General features: G+C 40.0%; 1 protein-coding gene across 1 annotated transcript in view; it reads left to right on the top strand.

The window, feature by feature from the left end:
- Positions 1 to 1,335: 1,335 nt before the first annotated feature.
- OPA1 (OPA1 mitochondrial dynamin like GTPase) overlaps positions 1,336 to 20,067 on the top strand; it is a 97,260-nt gene continuing 78,528 nt past the window's right edge. The window contains 6 exon segments of the mRNA XM_023728674.1: positions 1,336 to 1,483; positions 9,343 to 9,661; positions 10,525 to 10,621; positions 12,755 to 12,862; positions 13,363 to 13,416; positions 14,117 to 14,184. Of these exon segments, the coding sequence (XP_023584442.1) occupies positions 1,452 to 1,483; positions 9,343 to 9,661; positions 10,525 to 10,621; positions 12,755 to 12,862; positions 13,363 to 13,416; positions 14,117 to 14,184 (678 nt within the window). The 5' untranslated portion in view covers positions 1,336 to 1,451.

Genomic DNA, 20,067 nt, shown 5'->3' on the forward strand with positions numbered 1-20,067 from the left:
TTCAATGGCTGATTATTCAGAAGTAGATTGCCAGGCATTTCTTCCAAGGCACCTCTGGATGGACTCAGACCTCAAAACTTTTGATTAGCAGCAGAGCACATTAAATAAAATGCAAGGATAACCCATATATGAAAAGAATTGTTATTATTTGTTGTTGTTGTTTTTTATAAGACAAATAGGCAATAATAGTAACAAAGAAATTTTTGCACAATCCTACAATCCTGAAAAGATCTACATTTTTCACAGAGATCGGTATCGCAAGTTCCTATTTGGATCTGCCATTGAACAGTCATCACAATAAATATAATAATCAAATTCTGGAAGTCCTGTGTCTGGGAAGCTTACTATCAATGGCTGGTCCTATACTTGGTTTTGTGAGTGAATGGATCCAGACTTCTGATTCTGATGATTTGGGGAAAGGAATTTTCTTCATGTTTACTGTGTGAGTGGTGCCCTCGAAAGGAACATGAGATGGCAGAGGACCCTTTGATTTTCGTCACCACTTTGCCGTTACTTGGCTTCCTGACCTTTCACTGACCACATTCCTTTTATGGATCTCAGTTCCCTCATACAACATAAAACAATAGAGTTAATGAGTTCCTAACCACTGCGCCACCAGGGCTCCGTTGTGGCATAGTAGTTAAGGGCTTGACTGCTAACCAAAAGGTCAGCAATTCAAATCCTCCAGCTGCTCCTTAGAAACCCGATAGTGCAGTTCTCCTATAAGGTCCCTGTGAGTCAGAGTCGACCGCAATTCCACCCCCATAGCTGACCTAATTGATCTTAGCCCTTTCAGACGTGATATTCGGAGATTCTAAGGCATTTAACCTCTTAACCTATTCAGGATTCCTCCTCTTGCCTCCCAAGGTTGTTCTAAGGATATAAAAGTGCTTTGTAAACAAAGACGCTGAACAAGAGTGGGGCAAAGGTGCAATTGTTCGTTTTTAATTACTCTATTTTATTGCTCTATTACTCCAATCATTATGTACTCTCTAGGCTCCTCCAAGCTCCCTCGATACCTAAATTTTATTAAAGTGGGCGTCGCCACTAGGTAAGAATTTATGAATCAGGATTTTCATGCCCCTCATTTCACCAGTCCAGCCCGAGAACCCCTTCAGGTCTTTAACTCCGAGGCTAGAATTCAGAATTTCAACCCCAAATCAATGAAAACTAGGAGGAGGCTTTGCGCGCATGCGCTGGTCCTCTCCGGACCGTTTGTGCTGCCGGCTTAGGGAGGGCGGGGTGGTTGTTTGCATGACGGACTGAGTACGGGTGCCGGTTGGGCTCTTGCGGAAGTCCGTGCGCCATTGGGAGGGCCACGGCCGCTGCTCTGTGCCCTTGTTGCCGAGCGCCTTTCCCTGGGTCATTCCTGGAGCAGGAGCGGGACAGGGACTGACAACCGGGCTCCCGCGTGGCCCTCCCGGCGCCTGTGTGACCTTCCCGCTGGTGGGATGTGGCGGCTACGACGGGCCGCAGTGGCCTGGTGAGTGTGGGCCCCGACCTGGCCCCGTTATTTCTGGGGCCACCGGAAAGCGGGGTTTTCCTATCGCTACCTCTAGAATGTGCAGTTGACGCTTAGGCCGGGGCGAGGGCAATTCTAGGATTTCGGGGTGTTTTTGAGAATTCGGCGTGTCAGGGGCCCTAACTTAGCTTCCCTGCGGTGCTGCTCCAGTCCCGGCCCTTCCCCTGTCCCTGTCCCACTGAAGGATTCTGGCCCGTTTCTAATTGTTTCGTCCCTGCTCTGTCGCCCTTCTGCCCTTGCTCTTACCTTTGGCCGGTTGCTTCTTGTTTCTGCCTCTTACTCCTCGGTCTTTGCTTCTATCCATGTGTCAGCCTCTCCTTTCTAACTCTCGCTTTGGTTTTTTTTTCCCTTCTACGTCCCGCCAGTGCACAGTACTTCTGTAGGTGACCCGGCTCTTCTCTCTCCTTGAAGGTGATTTGGAGTCAGATCTGGAGCAGTGACGCACAGGGGGTCATAGGTGGCCATTAGAGATAGCTTCCTAATAGCCCCTCTTTTCATTGTTCAGGGAGACTTGGTTTTGGTTGCAGAGTGTGACCGTGACACCACCTTTTCAGTCATGTGGTCAGTGTTGCCTTGGTCTGGTTTAATCCTAAATAGAAAAATTACAGAATTTTTAAAATTTTGTATGGGTTTCTATATGCGTTTTCATGAGATTTAGTTTGACTTTGTCTTTACATCCAATTGTGTTCCAGTATCCTTAGATAACTTCAGGTTTAACTCGTTGTTACAGGCGTTTGGTAGTAAGTAGTATAAATCAAGCACAGTTGAAAAAAATGGGTTTTCCTGAGTTAATTCGCTAAACACCTGCTTTATTTTTTTTTTTTTTCAGAACTTTTAAAATGGTGTAATTTATTTGTTTAGGACCGATGGCATACCATAGTTACAATTTTAGTCAGTTAAATAATTGCATAGTTATTTTAATCACATGGAATCTTAATTTCTGAGTAAATCTACAGCCCTTGGTACTGAAGTAAGTTGTTCACGTCCTTTTTTATCTCTACTACTCAGTATTTACTGGGGAAACATCTAATTTTCTCTGAAAAGAGAAAAGGCTTTGCAGAGAATAACATTCTGTTGGAGCAGTTAAAATCTGTAGGAAAAACTTTAAAAATTGAGTGAAAAAACAAACTGAATTGTAATTGATGTTATTTGTTTATACAGTTGGATGTGGTTGGACTACGTTATTGTTACAGTTGCTGTGGACTCTGAATAGAGGTCATGGCTTCAAAGTGTTTCATGCGGAGCTACTGCATGATTTAGCTACCTGAAGAAGTAGTGATACGGAAGGTCTGGAATCTGTCTTTTGCTGTAGTTCCTAGACTTGTTGTAAAGGAAAACATTTAAATTCTTATCCTTTAACAGATGAGAACATAAACATTTTTGACATCCATATCTAAATACAGAGCCCTGGCGGTACAGTGGTTAAGAGTTCGGCTGCTAACCAAAAGGTCGGCAGTCCAAATCCTCCAGCTGCTCCTTGGAAATCCTACGGGGCAGTTCTACTCTGTCCTCTAGGGTCACTATGAGTCGGAATTGACTCGATGGCAGTGCTTTTACATCTAAATACATACTTAAAGATGTGAGAAGACCAACGATCATAAGTTGTAATAGATAATTTGAATAATATTGTTGAAAAAAGAACTGCATATTGGGAATCAGTTTATAGATTAAGAGAGAGAGTAGATGATTTCTGAAAAAGTAAAATCCCTGTTTGCATCACATTTGATCCTTAGTTTGACTGACTATAGAGATCTGTATTCAAAATCCTTTTCCTTCAGAACTGTGAAGGCATTACTACCTTTTGTTCTAGCATCCATTGTTGCAGGTGAGAACTCTCATGCCAAATCTGATTTTTGTGTTTGTAGATTTCCTTTTTTTCCTTTACTGAAAACTTTTAGAATCTTTGGTTTATCTTTTAATGTTTTCAAGCCTTTGTCCATGTGTGGGTCTTTTCCCCCCCGCTCATCTGGCTTGGCTCTTAGTGGGCCCTTCCATTAAAAAGATTCCTATCTTCCTTCAGCTCTGGAAATTTTTTTCCATGTTTATTTTCTTTCCTTCATTTCTCACATCCTTTTTCTGTCTAGACACCTATTAAATGAATACTGGTTTTATTAAATTGATGCTGTATGTCTGTGATTTCCACAACGTGATCTGTACCCATCATTTGTTTAAAAAATGTATGCATGTACCCAAATATGTATATGGACATTTACTTGTTTTTAAATTGTATACATGCACTTCTGTACTAATTAATTGTTTACATTGTAAATCTACCCTAACATAATCTTAAAGAATGAGATACAAAAAAAATTCTGTATCTGAAGGCTTCGGTCCTTTCTTCCTCAACTCCAGTGGGTCTTTGTGTGCATCCCATGGGAAGATACCACTTCACTCTGTCACTTAACTTTTCTCTCATGTTTTCCAACTCTTCTCTGTGTTCTGAGTTCTGGGGAATTTCCTTAATTCATTCTCTGGCCTTACTGTTGATTTATTTTTGTCATTGCAGCTTTAACTCCCATGGAGTTAAAAAAAAAAATGAAACTCTTAACAATATGCTTAATTCTGTAAACTTTGTATTGTTTTATTGATAGTAGTTTTTTAAGAACGACCTACGTTTATTTGGTCTGCAGTATCTTCAGCAATTCTCCTGAGACTACTAATTAGGATTTCTTATCTCTGCTTTTTCCAGGATAATAAGTTTGTTGTTTATCTTGGTCTTCATCTTAAGAACTGCTGCTTTTCTACAGGAGTCTGGTTATGTAATCATATTGAAATGTGAAACACTAATGATTGATGCAGATGCGTTGTGTGGGTTACCCCTGAATGAAAGGGCGATTTAGCAAACTATATAATTTAGGCGTATGGTGTATCAACTAGCAGGCGTCACTTTAGGACTTTTAGGGAATGGCCAGGTAAGCTGCGCTTGTTACAGAGGCCAAGATTGGACACACGCACACACACACCCACACACACATGCACACACACGCACGCACATGCACACGCGCGCGCGCACGCACACCCACACACCCCCCCACACCCCCACCCCCGCACACACGCACCTCAGCTCTTCCCTGACAGATTGCCTTTTCTGGGGCAAGTGCTCCCTGCTACACTGTACTGGGTTGGAATAGCAGAGGGTAACTCAAGCAACCTTTCCCCAAGTGGTGCTTCGGTAGGTGTTTTGGATTTCTTCTCTTTCTGCTCTCCTTACCTATATCTCAAAAAGACAATGAAAAATATTCCTCTCCTGAGTGAACATTGATCTCTTAGAGCATCATCTTGAATTGGAAGCTCTAGAAGTGATTCTAGACGGTATTTTTCCAAACACTAGGATTTTGCTTTGGGTCAGTTATCCTTTCCAGGGAACTCACTGAACATTTCACATGTAGTTCCTGATTTCAAATGGCAGACTGCTGTACTCCCTACCCGTCCTTGCCCCCAGCCCCAGCTATTGCTGCCATCTTTGTGAAAATAGGAATTTTAGGGATTTCAAAGTAAAAGAAGGGACAAAATAATGAAAAGCAAAAACATTTAAGGAATATGACCACTCAGACCTGGAGTCCCCCTAAAAAAAAAAAAAACCCAAACCAAACCCATTGCCGTTGAGTCAGTTGCGACTCATAGTGACCCTGTAGGACAGAGTAGAACTGCCCCATAGGGTTTCCAAGGAGCAGCCGGTGGATTTGAACTGTCGAGCTTTTGGTTAGCAGCTGAGCTCTAACTATTGCACCACCAGGGCTCCAGATGAACGTCCTGGGAGCCTGTGAAGAAAAAACAAAAAACAACCAAACCTGTTGGATCCAGTTGATTCTGACTCATGGCCACCCCATGTGTTACAGAGTAGAACTGCCCCATAGGGTTTCCAAGGAGCGGCTGGTGGATTTGAACTGCTGACCTTTTGGTGAACAGCTGAGCTCTTAACCTCTGTGCCACCAGGGCTCCGTACTAGTTGGAGATATATTTGGGTTAACTCGTTTCTTTAAAAAAACGCACATAACTTTGTGAGGCCCCAGACACCCTTTTAACTTAGTACTGAAGTTACTCCTGAGGTTCACCCTTCGGCCAAAGATTAGACAGGTCTGTAGGGCCCTTGGAGCCCTTGTGGCACAGTGGTAAAGTGCTATGGCTGCTAACCAAGAGGTCAGCAGTTCAAACCCACCAGCTGCCCCTTGGAAACCCTATGGGGCAGTTCTTCTCTGTCCTATAGGGTTGCTATGAGTCGAAGTTGACTTGACAGCAGTGCGTTAACAGGGCCCACAATAACGTGCGGGTCGTGCATCATAGTTCAGTCATGTATATGAGACTAACGGGCACATCAGCCCAAAAGCAAAGACGAGAAGGCAGGAAGGGACAGGAAAACTGGACGAATGGAAACAGGGAACCTGGATGGAGACAGGGGGAGTGATGACACATCGTGGGGTTGGCAACCAGTGTCACAAAACAATTTGTGTGTTAACTTTAATGAGAAACTAATTGGCTCTGTAAACTTTCACCTGAATCACAATTAAAAAGATAACTTGTGAAGGCTAAAAGCCTGTTCATTAATACATTAGTGGAGTTTGTTGTCATTTGCTACCGAGTCAGTTCCAATTCATGACCACCCCATGTGTGTCAAAGTAGAACTGTTTCATAGAGTTTTCAGGGCTGTGACCTTTTGGAAGCAGATCACCAGACCTGTCTTCTGTCGTGCCTCTGACTGGTTTCGAACCACCAACCCTTCAGCTTGTTGCTAAGCGTGTAACCATTTGCAGCACCTGGGGATTTGCATGTAAAGAAGAGCACTCTGGCTGTTCTGTGGGTTTAAATAGAGAAGTGAGAATGGGGAAACGGGCTTTTTTTTTTTTTCCTCTAAGATGAGAGAGAGTTGATTTATGATTCCTGAAAAGGCAGGAGAGAAAGAATTCCCAATGGAATGGTTAGCCTTTAATGGGATGAAGAACGCTTGGTGTAATCTCACTGTCTCACCTCCGTGCCTTCCTCCTCATCTGAATTTCTTTCCTCGTTTTTGACTCTTCGCTTTCCACTTGACTTTAAAGTTATTTTTTCTGGGATGTTTTTGCTGACAACCTCAACACCTAAGGATCACTCCCTTTCCTCTGAACTCTCGTTCTGCCTCTGCTGTTCTTTTGATGCCGAGCCCTGGTGGCGCAGTGGGTAAGTGCTTGGCTGCTAACTGAAAGGTCAGAGGTTTGACCCCACCAGCCATTCCACAGGAGAAAAGATCTGGCAATCTGATCCCATGAAGATTCTAGCTTTGGAAAGCCTATGTGACAGTTCTGCTCTGTCATACAGGGTCACTATGCTTTGGAATCCGCTTGATGGCACACAACAACCCTTTTGATTTGGAAGCATTTGTCATGCTGTTAATTTTTATCTGCGAGTGATTGCTGTGGTGCAGGCAGTTTTGAAGCTAAGATGGGGCTTTGCTTTTTATATGTGATGAGTTTGAGGTCAGAGTCTCTGGGTGTTGCAAGTGGTTTGTGCTCAACTGCTAACCTGAAGGTTGGCAGTTCTGGCTGTTCTGCAGGAGAAAGGCCCGGCCATCTGCTTCTGTAAAGATTACAGCTAAGAAAACCCAGTGGAGCAGTTCTACTGTGTAACACATGGGATCACCATGAGTCGTAATCTATGGCAACAGGTTTGGTTTGGTTTTTTGGTTTGAGTTTGAGGTCAGGAGAATCTAATCTCTTGATTAATAAAAGCAGACAGGGACTTAATTTTTATAAGATAGGGGAAATTATGATTTATCTTGGAGGCAGAGATTGAAGAACATGTGCATGTCATACCAACTTTTTTAATTGTGGTAAAAATATATACAGTAAAACCTGCAAAAGCCAGAGCCTGTGTAAGGTGGAAACCTGTCAGAGAAGGGAAAACTCAAATATTGTCCATTAATATAGACCAATAGGAAAATGGTAAGACTGCTCCCTGCCAAAGGCGGAAAACTCGTGAGACTTGGAAAAACAAGACAGGGCCGTTGAGTTCTGGCTTTCACAGGTTTCAATGTATAACAACAACAACAAAAGTGCAGTTTTAACTGTTTTTAAGCATACAGTTCCATGACATTATTTACATTCACCATGTTGTGCAACTGTCACCACTGTCTGTCTCCAAAAGTTTCTCATCATCCCAAACAGAAACCCCAACCCCTGGTAAATTTCTGTCTCTATGCATAGGCCTATTCTAGATATTTCATAGAGGTGGGATCATGTATTTGTCTTTTGTGTCTGACTTACTTTACTCAGATAATGTTTTCAAGGGCCATCCATGTTATAGCATGTTCAGAACTTCGTTTCTCTTCATGATTGGATTATTTTTCATTGTATGGATTACCGCATTTTGTTTAGCCATTCCTGTGTGTTGATGGACACTTGGGTTGTTCTCACCTCTTGGTGATTGTGAATAATGCTGCAGTGAACACTTGCATACAAGTATCATGTATCACAACTTTTAAAAAGAAGGTAAATGTTTTTGTGACCAGAAGTAACATTTACATGTAGAATTACAAATGAGCAGCGTGTCTAAACCGATAACGTGTGCGTATTTTTTCTCACCTTAAATACTATTTCCCTCAGATTTCCTGAGTTGGAAGGTTCTGAATCAGAACAATGCCTAGTGTCGTGCTGGCGCTCCCGAACAGGTGACATCTACTCCAGAATGTCACCTCAGCCTCCTCCCTGCAGCCACTCTCGTGTATGCATCTGCGGCTTCTCACGCTCTTCCCCACTAATGCCTCTCGTGGAAAGAGTCCTCTACCAGGCCGACCTGAGTTTCAGTTCCTCTTCCACCATTTACTAGTCATTATACCTTAGGAAAAATTCAGCTTGTAGAAACGATTTGTAAACTAAGGATGCTTACTTTACTGGGTTTTCCTGAGAATTAACAGGAGTGTTTGTGAAAATGTCTAGCAGAGTGCCTGGCTCTTAGTAGGAGCATAAAAGACACCTCTCTTCCCCCGCCATCCTTCTTCACAGTGTTGCTAGTGTGTTCCCTGATTGCTTTCACTTAAGAGGTTTACAGTTCCATGTAATTCAGTGAATTAGTATTCTAAAACTTCAGAGTCCATCCATAGTAAGCACTATGAATGTGTGTTGACTAAAATAATCAGGCAAAAGGTTGTTAACCATTTATCCCCTTCTAAAAAGGAGAATAGGTTAGACCTCAGACAGTAATGCGTACAGCTAGGTTCTCTTTTCTTTCAGGGCTATTTTTGCTACTTTCATTTTCTTGGGAGTCAGGGGCCTGAGGTGGGACTGATGATTTTTCTTTAATTTCCATTCCTGGGCTATCTCAGAATGGGAGATGCAGATAAAAGGGCAGAGAATACAAGTTCTAAGCTGCTGGTGTTTTTGTACTTGAAAGCAAAAGTTTGCATGCATTTTAAAGTTCATAAAATAACTCCCCACCTTTTCTTTTTTCAGTTTTCATTGCTTAGACCAGGATCGTAGCTCACATGGAGTAAATTAGCTTGCAGGTTCTGAAGTCCCATTACCGGGGTTCATATCTCCCCTTTACTCCTTATATCAGTGTGGGCTTGGGCAAGCTGTTTATATTTTTGTGCCACATTTTCCTCTCTGTAAAATGGAGATAATACATTAGTTCTTTCTTCATAAAACGATTAACAGGATTAAATGAGGTCACACATGTGGGAACAGTGCCTGGCACATAGTAAACGGTTAGACAGTGTGAGTTGTTGGGTGATACGGTGTGGTCATGTGTGCACGCGTGCATGCCATCCCTTCAGGAGGTGGCTATTGTAATGTAACTTCTTTTCACCGATACCCTGTCTGATCTTTCTCCCATACCCGTTTTTCTTTCAGTGAGGTCTGCCAATCCTTAGTGAAGCATAGCTCCGGAATAAAAGGAAGTTCACCACTACAAAAACTGCATTTGGTTTCACGAAGTATTTATCATTTGCATCATCCTACATTAAAGCTTCAAAGACCCCAATTAAGGACATCATTTCAGCTGTTCTCTTCTCTGACTAACCTTCCTTTACGTAAATTGAAGCTTTCTCCAGCTAAATATGGCTATCAGCCCCGCAGGAATTTTTGGCCAGCAAGATTAGCTGCAAGGCTCTTAAAACTTCGATATATCATACTAGGATCTGCTGTTGGCGGTGGCTATACAGCCAAAAAGGTGAGTTTAAGTTTGCTGCTTGTTTTCCATTTATTCCAGCATGCTCACCTTAAGGTTTTATAGCATAAATCATTAATGGGGTAGAATATAATCTCTAGTGCGGTATGCTTAAACATCTGTTGTGTGTGTCTACTATGTGCTAAATCACGAAAACCAAACCCACTGTTGTTGAGTTGATTCCAACTCATAGCGACCCTATAGGACAGAGTAGAACAACCCATAGAGTTTCCAAGGATGTTAAGTCTTTACGGAACCAGACTGCCACATCATTCTCCCGTGGAGTGGCTCTTGGGTTCGAACCGCTGACCTTTCAGTTAGCAGCTGAGCGCTTTGACCACTGCACTACCAAAACTGGATTCTTTCAATGGTGCTAGTAGAAAAATACCTTGTGAATCTTAGTTATGATTACGGGAGATAAAAACAGCCTGGTAGAGTGAGCATTGGGCTGGGGGTGAGAACACTGCTTCTCCATTTGGCCGTGTAGTGGCAGAGACAGCAAAGTTAGGTGGCATGCTGACACATCCACTTGCTGGCAGTTGTGGGACTCGAGGCAAGGCATCCTGACTCTGATCTGTCTGCCTTCTATTCCACAGCGTTGTTTAAAGCCAAATCACCAAACCTGCTTAAAATAGGAGTATATTTTGAATTTTTGTGTTTTCCATATTTAGTAAAGGGCTACCTACATGTGTTCTATGCTTCCCTGCTGATTTATCTTTAGAGGAACAGAAACCAATTAAATTTGTTCCTTAAAAGTTTAAGCATAATGCTTCGCTCTTAGTAGAGTAACATAGGTAAATTAAAATAGTTTTTTCTTTTTCTGTGGCATTCAGAGCATTTGATTGACATACTTTCTTATTTTTTAGACTTTTGATCAGTGGAAAGACATGGTACCTGACCTCAGTGACTATAAGTGGATTGTGCCTGACATTGTGTGGGAGATTGATGACTATATCGATTTCGGTTTGTATCATCAACATTAAAAAAAAATTTTTTTTTTTTTTTGGTTATTTCTTTAAGGAAGATTAGTGGTTGTATCGACATCATTTTTTAGCTCGTGTATAGTGTAGAACAGTTTTATTTTAATGATAAAAGTATAATATCAAAGAAAATTCATAAGAAAGAAGTGATCTACTAGTCTATAACTTTAACACAGATACCACAATCCTTATAAAGCATTTTCTTTTAAGTGTATATGTGTATGTGGTTAATATTTTTGTTTCCTTTTAAAAAATTACACAGTCATAGTGAGAATACACTTTGGTATCTCGTCTTTTGCTAGCTAACACATTCTATCAGCATTTTTCAAGCAGCCTTCCCCAGCATCCTTTTCAGCATACTATAATGTCCAGAACATATGCTCCATAATGCACCTAGCTAACCCTCTTTGATTGCTTATCTTGTTTACCTCAGCTTTTTGTAAGCAGGTTTGTTGAGAGTCTGTTAGTCTCCAGAGTGATTTCTCCCCATTATCAGACTTTGCCCCCCCTTTTTCTAACAATAAAACCCAAAATCAAACCCATTGCAGTCAGGTCAATTCTGACTCATAGTAACCCTATAGGACAGAGTAGAACTGCGCCATAGGGTTTCCAAGGCTGTAATCATTACAGGAGCGGACAGCTTACATCTTTCTTCCACGGATCGGCTGATGGTTGGAACTGCCAGCCTTTCAGTTAGCAGCTGAGCAGTTAACCATTGTGCTACCAGGCCTCCTTTTTCTAACAATAAGTAGATTTTAAAAAAAGTATATTTGCCGAATCTGATTTCTACTAACTCATGGTGATGATCTTTTAAAAAACATTTTTTTTTGGTGCAGTTATTTCCCTTAGTCTCTTTTTTTAGACTTTCTCTGATTTCTTAGCTTAGGTGTATGTGGAGGTGGATTTAATCTCTACATGTACTGTTTCACAGCACTTTCTTAAAACTGTGACCTTTCGGCAAAGGTATTTGCAGGAAGAGCACTCTTTCAAATTGTTTTTCTGATATTCATGATCACGAGGTGAGCTTTTCAACGTTTGCCGGTAGCACTGTCTGGGGCGAAGAGCATGAATGCGGGGCTTGAACCTTGGCTCCACCACTTTCTGGCCGTGTGCCCAGGACCACTGATTCAGTCTCTGTGGCCAGTTCCTCATCTGTAAAGTGCAGTTGAAAATAGTAACTACTTAGTAGGCTTATGAGAATTAAACAGGTTATTACTGTTACAGCATTGAAGAATATCTGGCGCATAGTCTTACTTTGAGAATATTTTATATTTTGGTCTTCTCCATAGAAAGTTACTTAGTAAAGCCTTTCCTAACTCAGAAGATCTTGTAAAGTTGATGCCAGACTTTGACAAGCTTGTTGAGGATTTGTAAACAAAAATAATCATAATTTGACCATTTTATGAATAAAGGTGGCAAAGTAAAACAAAAGCTTGTCTTGGGCTTTTGGACAAACAAACAAACAAAAAAACCCATTGTCATCAAGTCGATTCCAACTCATAGCAACCCTGTAGGACAGAGTAGAACTGCCCCATAGAGTTTCCAAGGAGTGGTTGATGGATTCAGACTGCCGACCTTTTGGTTAGCAGATGAATGCTTAACCACTGCGCCACCAGGACTTTTGGACAGTTATTCCCAATTGGTAATGAGTGTGAATCTGTTGTTAGGAAGGAGAAAAGTAATGAAACTCTGTCCTTGAATTTGAACTAGGATTCCCTGACCTTTGTTACTGAGTTCAGGCCAAGTGCTTCAAAAGATGTTTTTCTCTTTCTTCAATTCTTTGCCTTGTTCCTGTAACTTCCTCCCAGGAAGTACTTCGATTCCAATTCAGTGCTAACATTTTTAATATAGTGCATCTGTCTTAATGCATTTAACCTGTAAATCAAAGATACCCATCTAAGCCATACACTTGGTGAGTCTTTTTTAAAACTTTCATGCCTTGTACAAGATCATCAAAATAATATGTTGCTTCCGATCTATGTAATGTTTGTAATAGAACTATGGAAAAAATATAATTAATGTAAATATATATATGATGCTTAATTAAAGTTTAGATGAATGTTTTAATATTCAAATTCTTTTTTTGAGAATATGTGTATTTTTTGGTCTTCTCTAGAGAAAATTAGAAAAGCCCTTCCTAATTCAGAAGACCTTGCAAAGTTGGCACCAGACTTTGACAAGATCGTTGAGAGCCTCAGCTTACTCAAGGACTTTTTCACCACAGGTAAGAAAGGGCCTGTGTTTGAGCTCATTTTAAATTTCAGGAACCACAAGATAACATACTTAGATGTATTTGGTTTTTTTATTCCCATCTTTTGAATTTAAAACATTTAGTACAAATGAAAAACAGAATAAAAAAAAAGATAAACACAAAGTTTTGTTACCTAGTAGTTTTAATCTTCAGTTAGTCAATAAAGGGAAAATTTACCAGAACTTAAATGTGCTTGGCTTTAGTCAGTGAGGGTAAAAAAAGCTACATGTTCTTGACAATTAGATGAGACTTCCTATGTGTTTACTTTTCATAATTGTTACAGCCAATTTGGTGATCTTAAAACAAATTTAATTATGGTAAACCATGATGATTAGAATTTATTAAGGTTAATCTTGGCATATTTGCCCAATTACTACCCTATCGTGGTATAAATCTGAGATCTCAAATATCTTTGTTTGCTCATCCCTGTTAAATTTTACATTTCTATTTCCCCTTTTGCTGATTTTTCACAGGTCACAAATTGGTTAGTGAAATCATAGGAGCTTCTGACCTACTTCTCTTGTTAGGTGTGTAAACAGACATTTTTGCTGACCTTAACATGCCTTTTAAGTGTTTCTAATAAACTAGTTGCAAATAAAGTTGCAGACCAAATTATAATGCTGCTTAGGCTGAATTTTAAAGCTCCAGAACTATGTTAGGCAAACTCGTATCCTTTAGGTGGAAATAATAAAATAATTCTTCTGTAGTAAACTAAAATTCCTAAATATGTATCTGTTAAAAGATTAAAGCTATTAAAAAGATAGTTTGCTTAGCCCAGATATTTTCTTGAGATAGATCTAATTGTTTTTGGTAATTGAAATGAAAAGTAATTTTAGTATGTCTCATCTGCCCTGTCATGGTTGACATTTTAAATTTATTTTCTTACTATGTGTGGTCTGTAATGGCAATGACATATGGCCAACCTGTAAGTACTCTCTTGTAAAATAATCCTTACCAAAGATTGCCTTTTTTTTTTTTTTAATTGTACTTTCCAGTTGTATTTTTTGAAAAATAGTTTAAACGTGCTGTGTTTTTTGTTTGTTTTTTTAGTCCCTAAATAGGTTGCCAGTATTGTTCCTTAAAATAAGAATAGTTTTCTTAAAGTGATTTGGATCTGGGTTGCTCTAAAAATCCATTTATCTTTTAATTAACTAGACGTAATTTGGAATTTAGCTTAGACTGTTGACTTCACTGGAGAACTTAAAGGAATGAATATTTATTTTTAAGGTTCATCTGGAGAAACAGTGTTTAGAGCAACAGATCATGGATCTGAAAGTGACAAGCACTATAGAAAGGTAAGTATAAAAGAGAATTCTTCACTTAGGTAGTCTTGAAAGATGTTTTCAAGTTTTTACCTTCTTGGAACATTTAGAAATGGTCACATCTGAGGAGCAAATACAAGGGCATCTAGGTAGCAGTACTGTTACTAATCTTAGTGAAAATGCAAGATATTGTGACAGTTCTGGAAATATAATTAGAGAAGCTTATTCCCTTCACATATGTTCTGTAAAATACTAGTTTCAAGGGTTGTCTCCAAGAAAGGATTTTGTTGCTAAAGATGTGTGGGAAAAGCTGGTTTAGACAAAACGAGCAGGCTTCTTTTCTCTAGGACTTCTCAGATCTTAATATACTCATGTATATTATGAATCTCCAGGAGGAGTCAAAGTATACAGGGTTTTCCAGGTTTGTTTAGGAACAGAACCCTTTTTGCATGAAACAACTTCTAGGGACTGATGTTTCATGGCATACACTTAGGCAAAATATTATGGGAATAAGAGGTAGGTTATTAGGGAATACACCAGTTCTGTTATATTGATGGTCAACCAAGTTACGTATGGGGTTATTTAGAGTGTGCCACTGTCTTAGGCTGGATGCTCTAAGAGAAGCAAAACCAGTAAAGCATATATATATATATAGAGAGAGAGAGATTTATATAAAGGAAATGGCTCATGTGGTTGTAGAGGCTGAAACATCCCAAATCCATGGGTCAGGATAGAGACTTCTAATGATTCACATAGCCGCAGGGGCTGGGAACCCAAGATCGACAGGTCAGAGAGCAGGGCTCTTGCTCACAGGCTGCAAAGATCGATGAATCCCAAGGTCAGCAGGCAAGACCACAGGTAAGCTGCTAGCTCAAGTCCCGAGAACCGGAGGTCAGACAAACAGGAGCCAGCTGCAGCATCCAGATTGAGCAAAAGCCCACAAGTATTGCCAGAATATCCACTTCAGTGAGATCACATGCCCAGGGAAACTCCCATTCAACTGATTGGCCACTCACAGCAGATCTCATTAGGGAGGTGATCACATTATACCAGATCTCATCATGGAAATGATCACAACATCATACATCTGCCAAACCACTGAGAGTCATGGCCCAGCCAAGTTGACACACAACCTGAACTGTCAAAGCCCATTTCAACACATGTGTATTAGCAAAATCCATATGAAAGTTATAGGAGAATTGATGATGTAGAATAACATTGCTCTGTATTTATAGTCATATATTAACCTGACATTTTCTTAGTCTTCACTCTTTTTGTTCTTTTGGAATTGATAAAATAACTGATTCCTTGAAAATGTTTATAAAAAAAATTCTAGATAAATAGATTTATAGAAAAAAAATTTCTATGAACATTTTAAAATTTAGTAGGGACTATGTAGCTCTTATATTGAAGGTTGTTTCGATACATTGAAGGAGATAATTTTGTGTTTATTTGGGAAGCAGGAAGAAGAAATAATTCCTATGTATAAGTATCCATCTCCCTCCCTGTCCTTCAGCTTTGAACTTTTTGCACGATAGTCTAAATTTTGATTAACTGTATTCTGCTTATTTTCGGTTACAGTGTAAGTTTGTTAAATTAGCAAACAAGAAAGTTGGAAAGTAAAAACCAGCGATGAAACAGGTGTGCTCTAGGACCTTTAAAAGTCAGCTGAAGTGAAAGTGACGGAGAGCTGAGGGGACACAGGTGTCAGATTGTTTAGACTTGAGTCAGAATGAACAGTGTGATGAATGGTCACCTGCAGCTCCCAGCCTCGGGTCTCTGGACTTTGGCTGTTCTGGAAGGTTGTAATCGAGGTCTTCTAGGTACTTTCACAATTTGAAAAAACAAATGTCTGCAGAAAGCGTCTGTTTCCACACGAGGCTTAGCAGGCTAACTAAATGCAGTTTGTGGGCACTAGTTACTTATGTTGATCAAAAGTTTTGATAGCTATTTTTCATTAATAAAAAATGGAAAAAAAATGCTACAACCACTTTGTCGTGAATGTTTTTTGTTAATCAAATCTTTTAAAACGTGACTGGAGAAAAATATTAGAAAGAGCCTTTGGTGTGAACTGGATAATATCCTTGAAGCCTGGTGACCTCCTGAATAACTTGAAGATGGATTGAGAGTTGGGCTGGTGAGCCTGTTTAGTGAGTTAATAGAGTCATTTGATTTGTAAACAAGCAGATTTCTGTCTGTCAGTCACAGTATAGAGAGATGACAAAACTGATTAGTGTATGTCCTTTTATAGAGTGTGTAAGATTGTTGTCGTGAAAATTAATTTGCCAATTGAGACATTATATTATCTGTGTTTCTGTCATAGAATGTTTCTGATTGCTTATAAACATCTCACAGAAATAAGAGCATGATTATTCTGAAGGTAACAAATACGTTTATAATTTATAAAAAATATTTGAAGGCCGTTTAAAAGCCCAAATCACGGAAAGTGCTTTCAATATAATTACTAAAAGGTAATACATTAATGCTGCTCATTCCACGTGCTACTGTAATTCCAATTTTTGTGGCTTTACTTCCGTTGCACCTCTTATGTTGCAGCTTACATTGCAGAGAGAAGGTGCAGTATCTGTTCTTCTTCTACGTGCCTGATTTCCACTCATTCTTAAAGCTCAACTGCATTGTTACCTTCTGAAACCTTTCACTATTTACTTGGCTTGCATTCTTACTGTTTAATAGGCTACATCTGTCACTAATTCTCTGTCCTCAGAATTAGGGTAGTGCTGAGCACTTAACAAATAAATTAGTTAATTGATTTAACTCGGTAGAAGACAGACTTAAGTAAATTTGGTTGGTGCCCACAAGGATAGGTTTATGGAGCATGTCTTTTCGCTCTGATTACCTGTGACTTTCTCTTGACCTTCATATTTGGAGTCCCTGGGTGGTGCAAACATTTAACATGCTTGCTGCTATCCAGAAAATTGGCAGTTAAAGCCCGCTCAGAGACATCTTGGAAGAAAGACCTGCCAATTACTCCTGAAAGACTGGCCATTGAAAACCCTATACACGCAGTTGTACCCTGACACGCATGTAGTCTCCATGAGTCGGAATTGACTCAAGGACACTGTTGTTTGTTTGTTTTTTATTGAGGAGAACATGAATGTGAAAGTGGTACATGTACTTGTTATTCTGAATTGTAACAATGCAGTATTGCTTAAATAGTTGACATTTCTGGGATTCCTCATACAACAAAATAATGTAGTAACTGTGGCAGAACTAAATTCTCACACCCACACGATCAAGTAACCACAAGTTCAGGAAATTCTTGTTTCCTGGACAACTAACAAGTAGCAAATATACTTGATTAGGTTCTTGGTCAGGAAGCCAAACCACTTGAGTTCTGGGGTATGGTAGATGGGGAAGCAGAGGGATTAGAGAAAGAAAAGTGGGGAAGGTCTGCATGAGGGAAAGTAGAATGATGTGACAGGCAACCTTATTTTACTCCTTAATAATAGACTCACTAAAGGTTTATGTTATCCAGGAAGCATTAAATAAGTATTTGCTGTGTACATAAATAGGTAGCAATGTAGAATAAAGGGTATTTGGTAGAAATTGTAATATTGATAATAGCTGGTGGTAATAGGCTATTTTGTTAATCTCTTAAAATTATTATTTGTAGAAATTGTCCAGATAGTAAAATAAGATATGGCATTTCTGGATTGGAGCAACTTAAATAGTCCAAGTTTCCTTTTTATGACTGTCTTAGTTGTCTAGTGCTGCTACAACAGAAATACAAGTGGATGGCTTTAGTAAACAAATTTATTTTCTCACAGTTTTAGAGGCTAGAAGTCTGAGCTGAGAGCTCCGGCTCGTGAAAGACTTTTCTCTCTGTGTCACCTCTGGAGGAAAGTCCTTGTCTCTTCAGCTTCTGCTTCCTGGTTCATTGGAGATCTCCATGTGTCTTGGCATTTTTCTTACCCCAACTCTCCTCTGCTCGCTTGTTTAATCTCTTATGTATCTTGAAAGACGTTGACTCAAGATACACCCTGCACTAATCCTGCCTCATTAATGTAACAAAGACAGCCTATTCCAAATGGGATTAGAACCACAGCCTTGTTGTTGTTAACTGCAACCCTGTATACAACAGAATGAAACACTGCCCGGTCTTGCACCATCCTCACAGTCAATGTTATGTTTGAGCCCTTTGTTGCAGCCACTGTGTCAGTCCATCTCCTTGAGTGTCGTCTTCTTTTTCACTGACCCTCTACTTTACTAAGCATGATGGCCTTCTCCAGGGACTGGTCCCTCCTGATAACATATCCAAAGTATGTGAGACGAAGTCTTGCAATTCTCGCTTCCAAGGAGCACTCTGGCTGTACTTCTTCCAAGACAGATGTGTTCATTCTTCTGGTAGTCGATGGTGTATACAGTGTTCTTTGCCAACACCATAGTTGAGAGGCATCAGTTCTTCTTCAGTCTTCCTTATTCATTGTCCAGCTTTCACGTGCATATGAAGTGATGGAAAACACCATGGCTTTTGGATCAGGCTCACTTGGTCCTCAAAGTGACATCTTTGCTTTTGAACACTTTAAAGACATCTTTTGTAGCAGATTTGCTAGTGCGTTACCTTGTTTGATTTTTTTTGACTACTGCTTTCATGGGCGTTGATAGTGGATCCAAGTGAAATGAAATGCTTGACAACTTCAGTCTTTCCTCTGTTAATCATGATGTGAGATTTTTTTTTTTTATGTTAAAAGATGTAATCCATATTGAAGGCTGTAGTCTTCGATCTTCATCAGTAAGTGGTTCCAGTCCTCTTCACTTTTAGCAAGCAAGGTTCTGTCATCTGCATAACACAGGTTGTTAATGAGTTCCTCCAATCCTGATGCTGCTTTCTTCTTCATGTAGTCCAACTTCTCAGGTTATTTTATTTGCTCAGCATACAGGTTGAAAGGGTATGGTGAAAGGGTACAACCCTGACACACCCCTTTTTGGATTTTAAATCACTCAGTATCCCCTTGTTCTGTTCGAAGGACTGCCTCTTGATCTATGTACAGGTTCTATGTGAACAAATTAAATGTTCTAGAATTCTCATTCTTTGCAATGTTATCCATAATTTGTTATGATCCACACAGTCGAATATCTTTGCATAGTCAATAAAACACAGGTAAACATCTTTCTGCTTTCAGCCAGGATCCATCAGACATCAGCAGTGATATCCCTGGTTCCACGTCCTCTGCTGAGTCCAGCTTGAATTTCTGGCAGTTCCCTTTCGATGTACTGCTGCAACCGCTTTTGAACTATCTTCAGCAAAATTTTACTTGTGTGTAATATTAATGATACTCTTCGATAATTTCTGCATTATGTTGGATCACCTTTCTTTGGAATGGGCACAAATATGAATCTCTTCCAGTGAATTGTCCAGGTAGCTGTCTTCCAAATTTCTTGGAACAGACGGGTGAGCACCTCCAGTGCTACATCTGTTTGTTGAAACATCTCAGTTGGTATTCCATCAGTTGCTAGAGTCTTGTTTTTTGCCAATGCCTTCAGTGCAGATGGGACACTTTCCTTCATTACCATCGGTTATTGATCATATGCTACCTTCTGAAATGGTTGAATGTCAACCAGTTCTTTTTAGTACAGTGACTCTGTATATTCCTTCCATCTTGTTTTGATGCTTCCTGCATCATTCAGCATTTAGCCCATAGAATCCTTCCGAACTGCAACTCGAGATTTGAATTTTTTCTTCAGTTCTTTAAGCTTAAGAAATGGAGAGCATCTGACCAGGATCACAGCAGAGGGTTCTGGACAGAGCTGGAGAAGGATGTAGAACATAATTCTAACTCACAAAAAAAGACCAGGTTTACTGGCCTAAAGGAGACTGGAGAAACCCCGAGAGTATGGCCCGCAGACACCGTTTTAGCTCGGTGAAGTTATCTCCGAGGTTCACCGTTCAGCCTG

Source organism: Trichechus manatus, unplaced genomic scaffold (genome assembly GCF_000243295.1).
Source record: "Trichechus manatus latirostris isolate Lorelei unplaced genomic scaffold, TriManLat1.0 scaffold00026, whole genome shotgun sequence".
Lineage (NCBI taxonomy): Eukaryota > Metazoa > Chordata > Mammalia > Sirenia > Trichechidae > Trichechus > Trichechus manatus.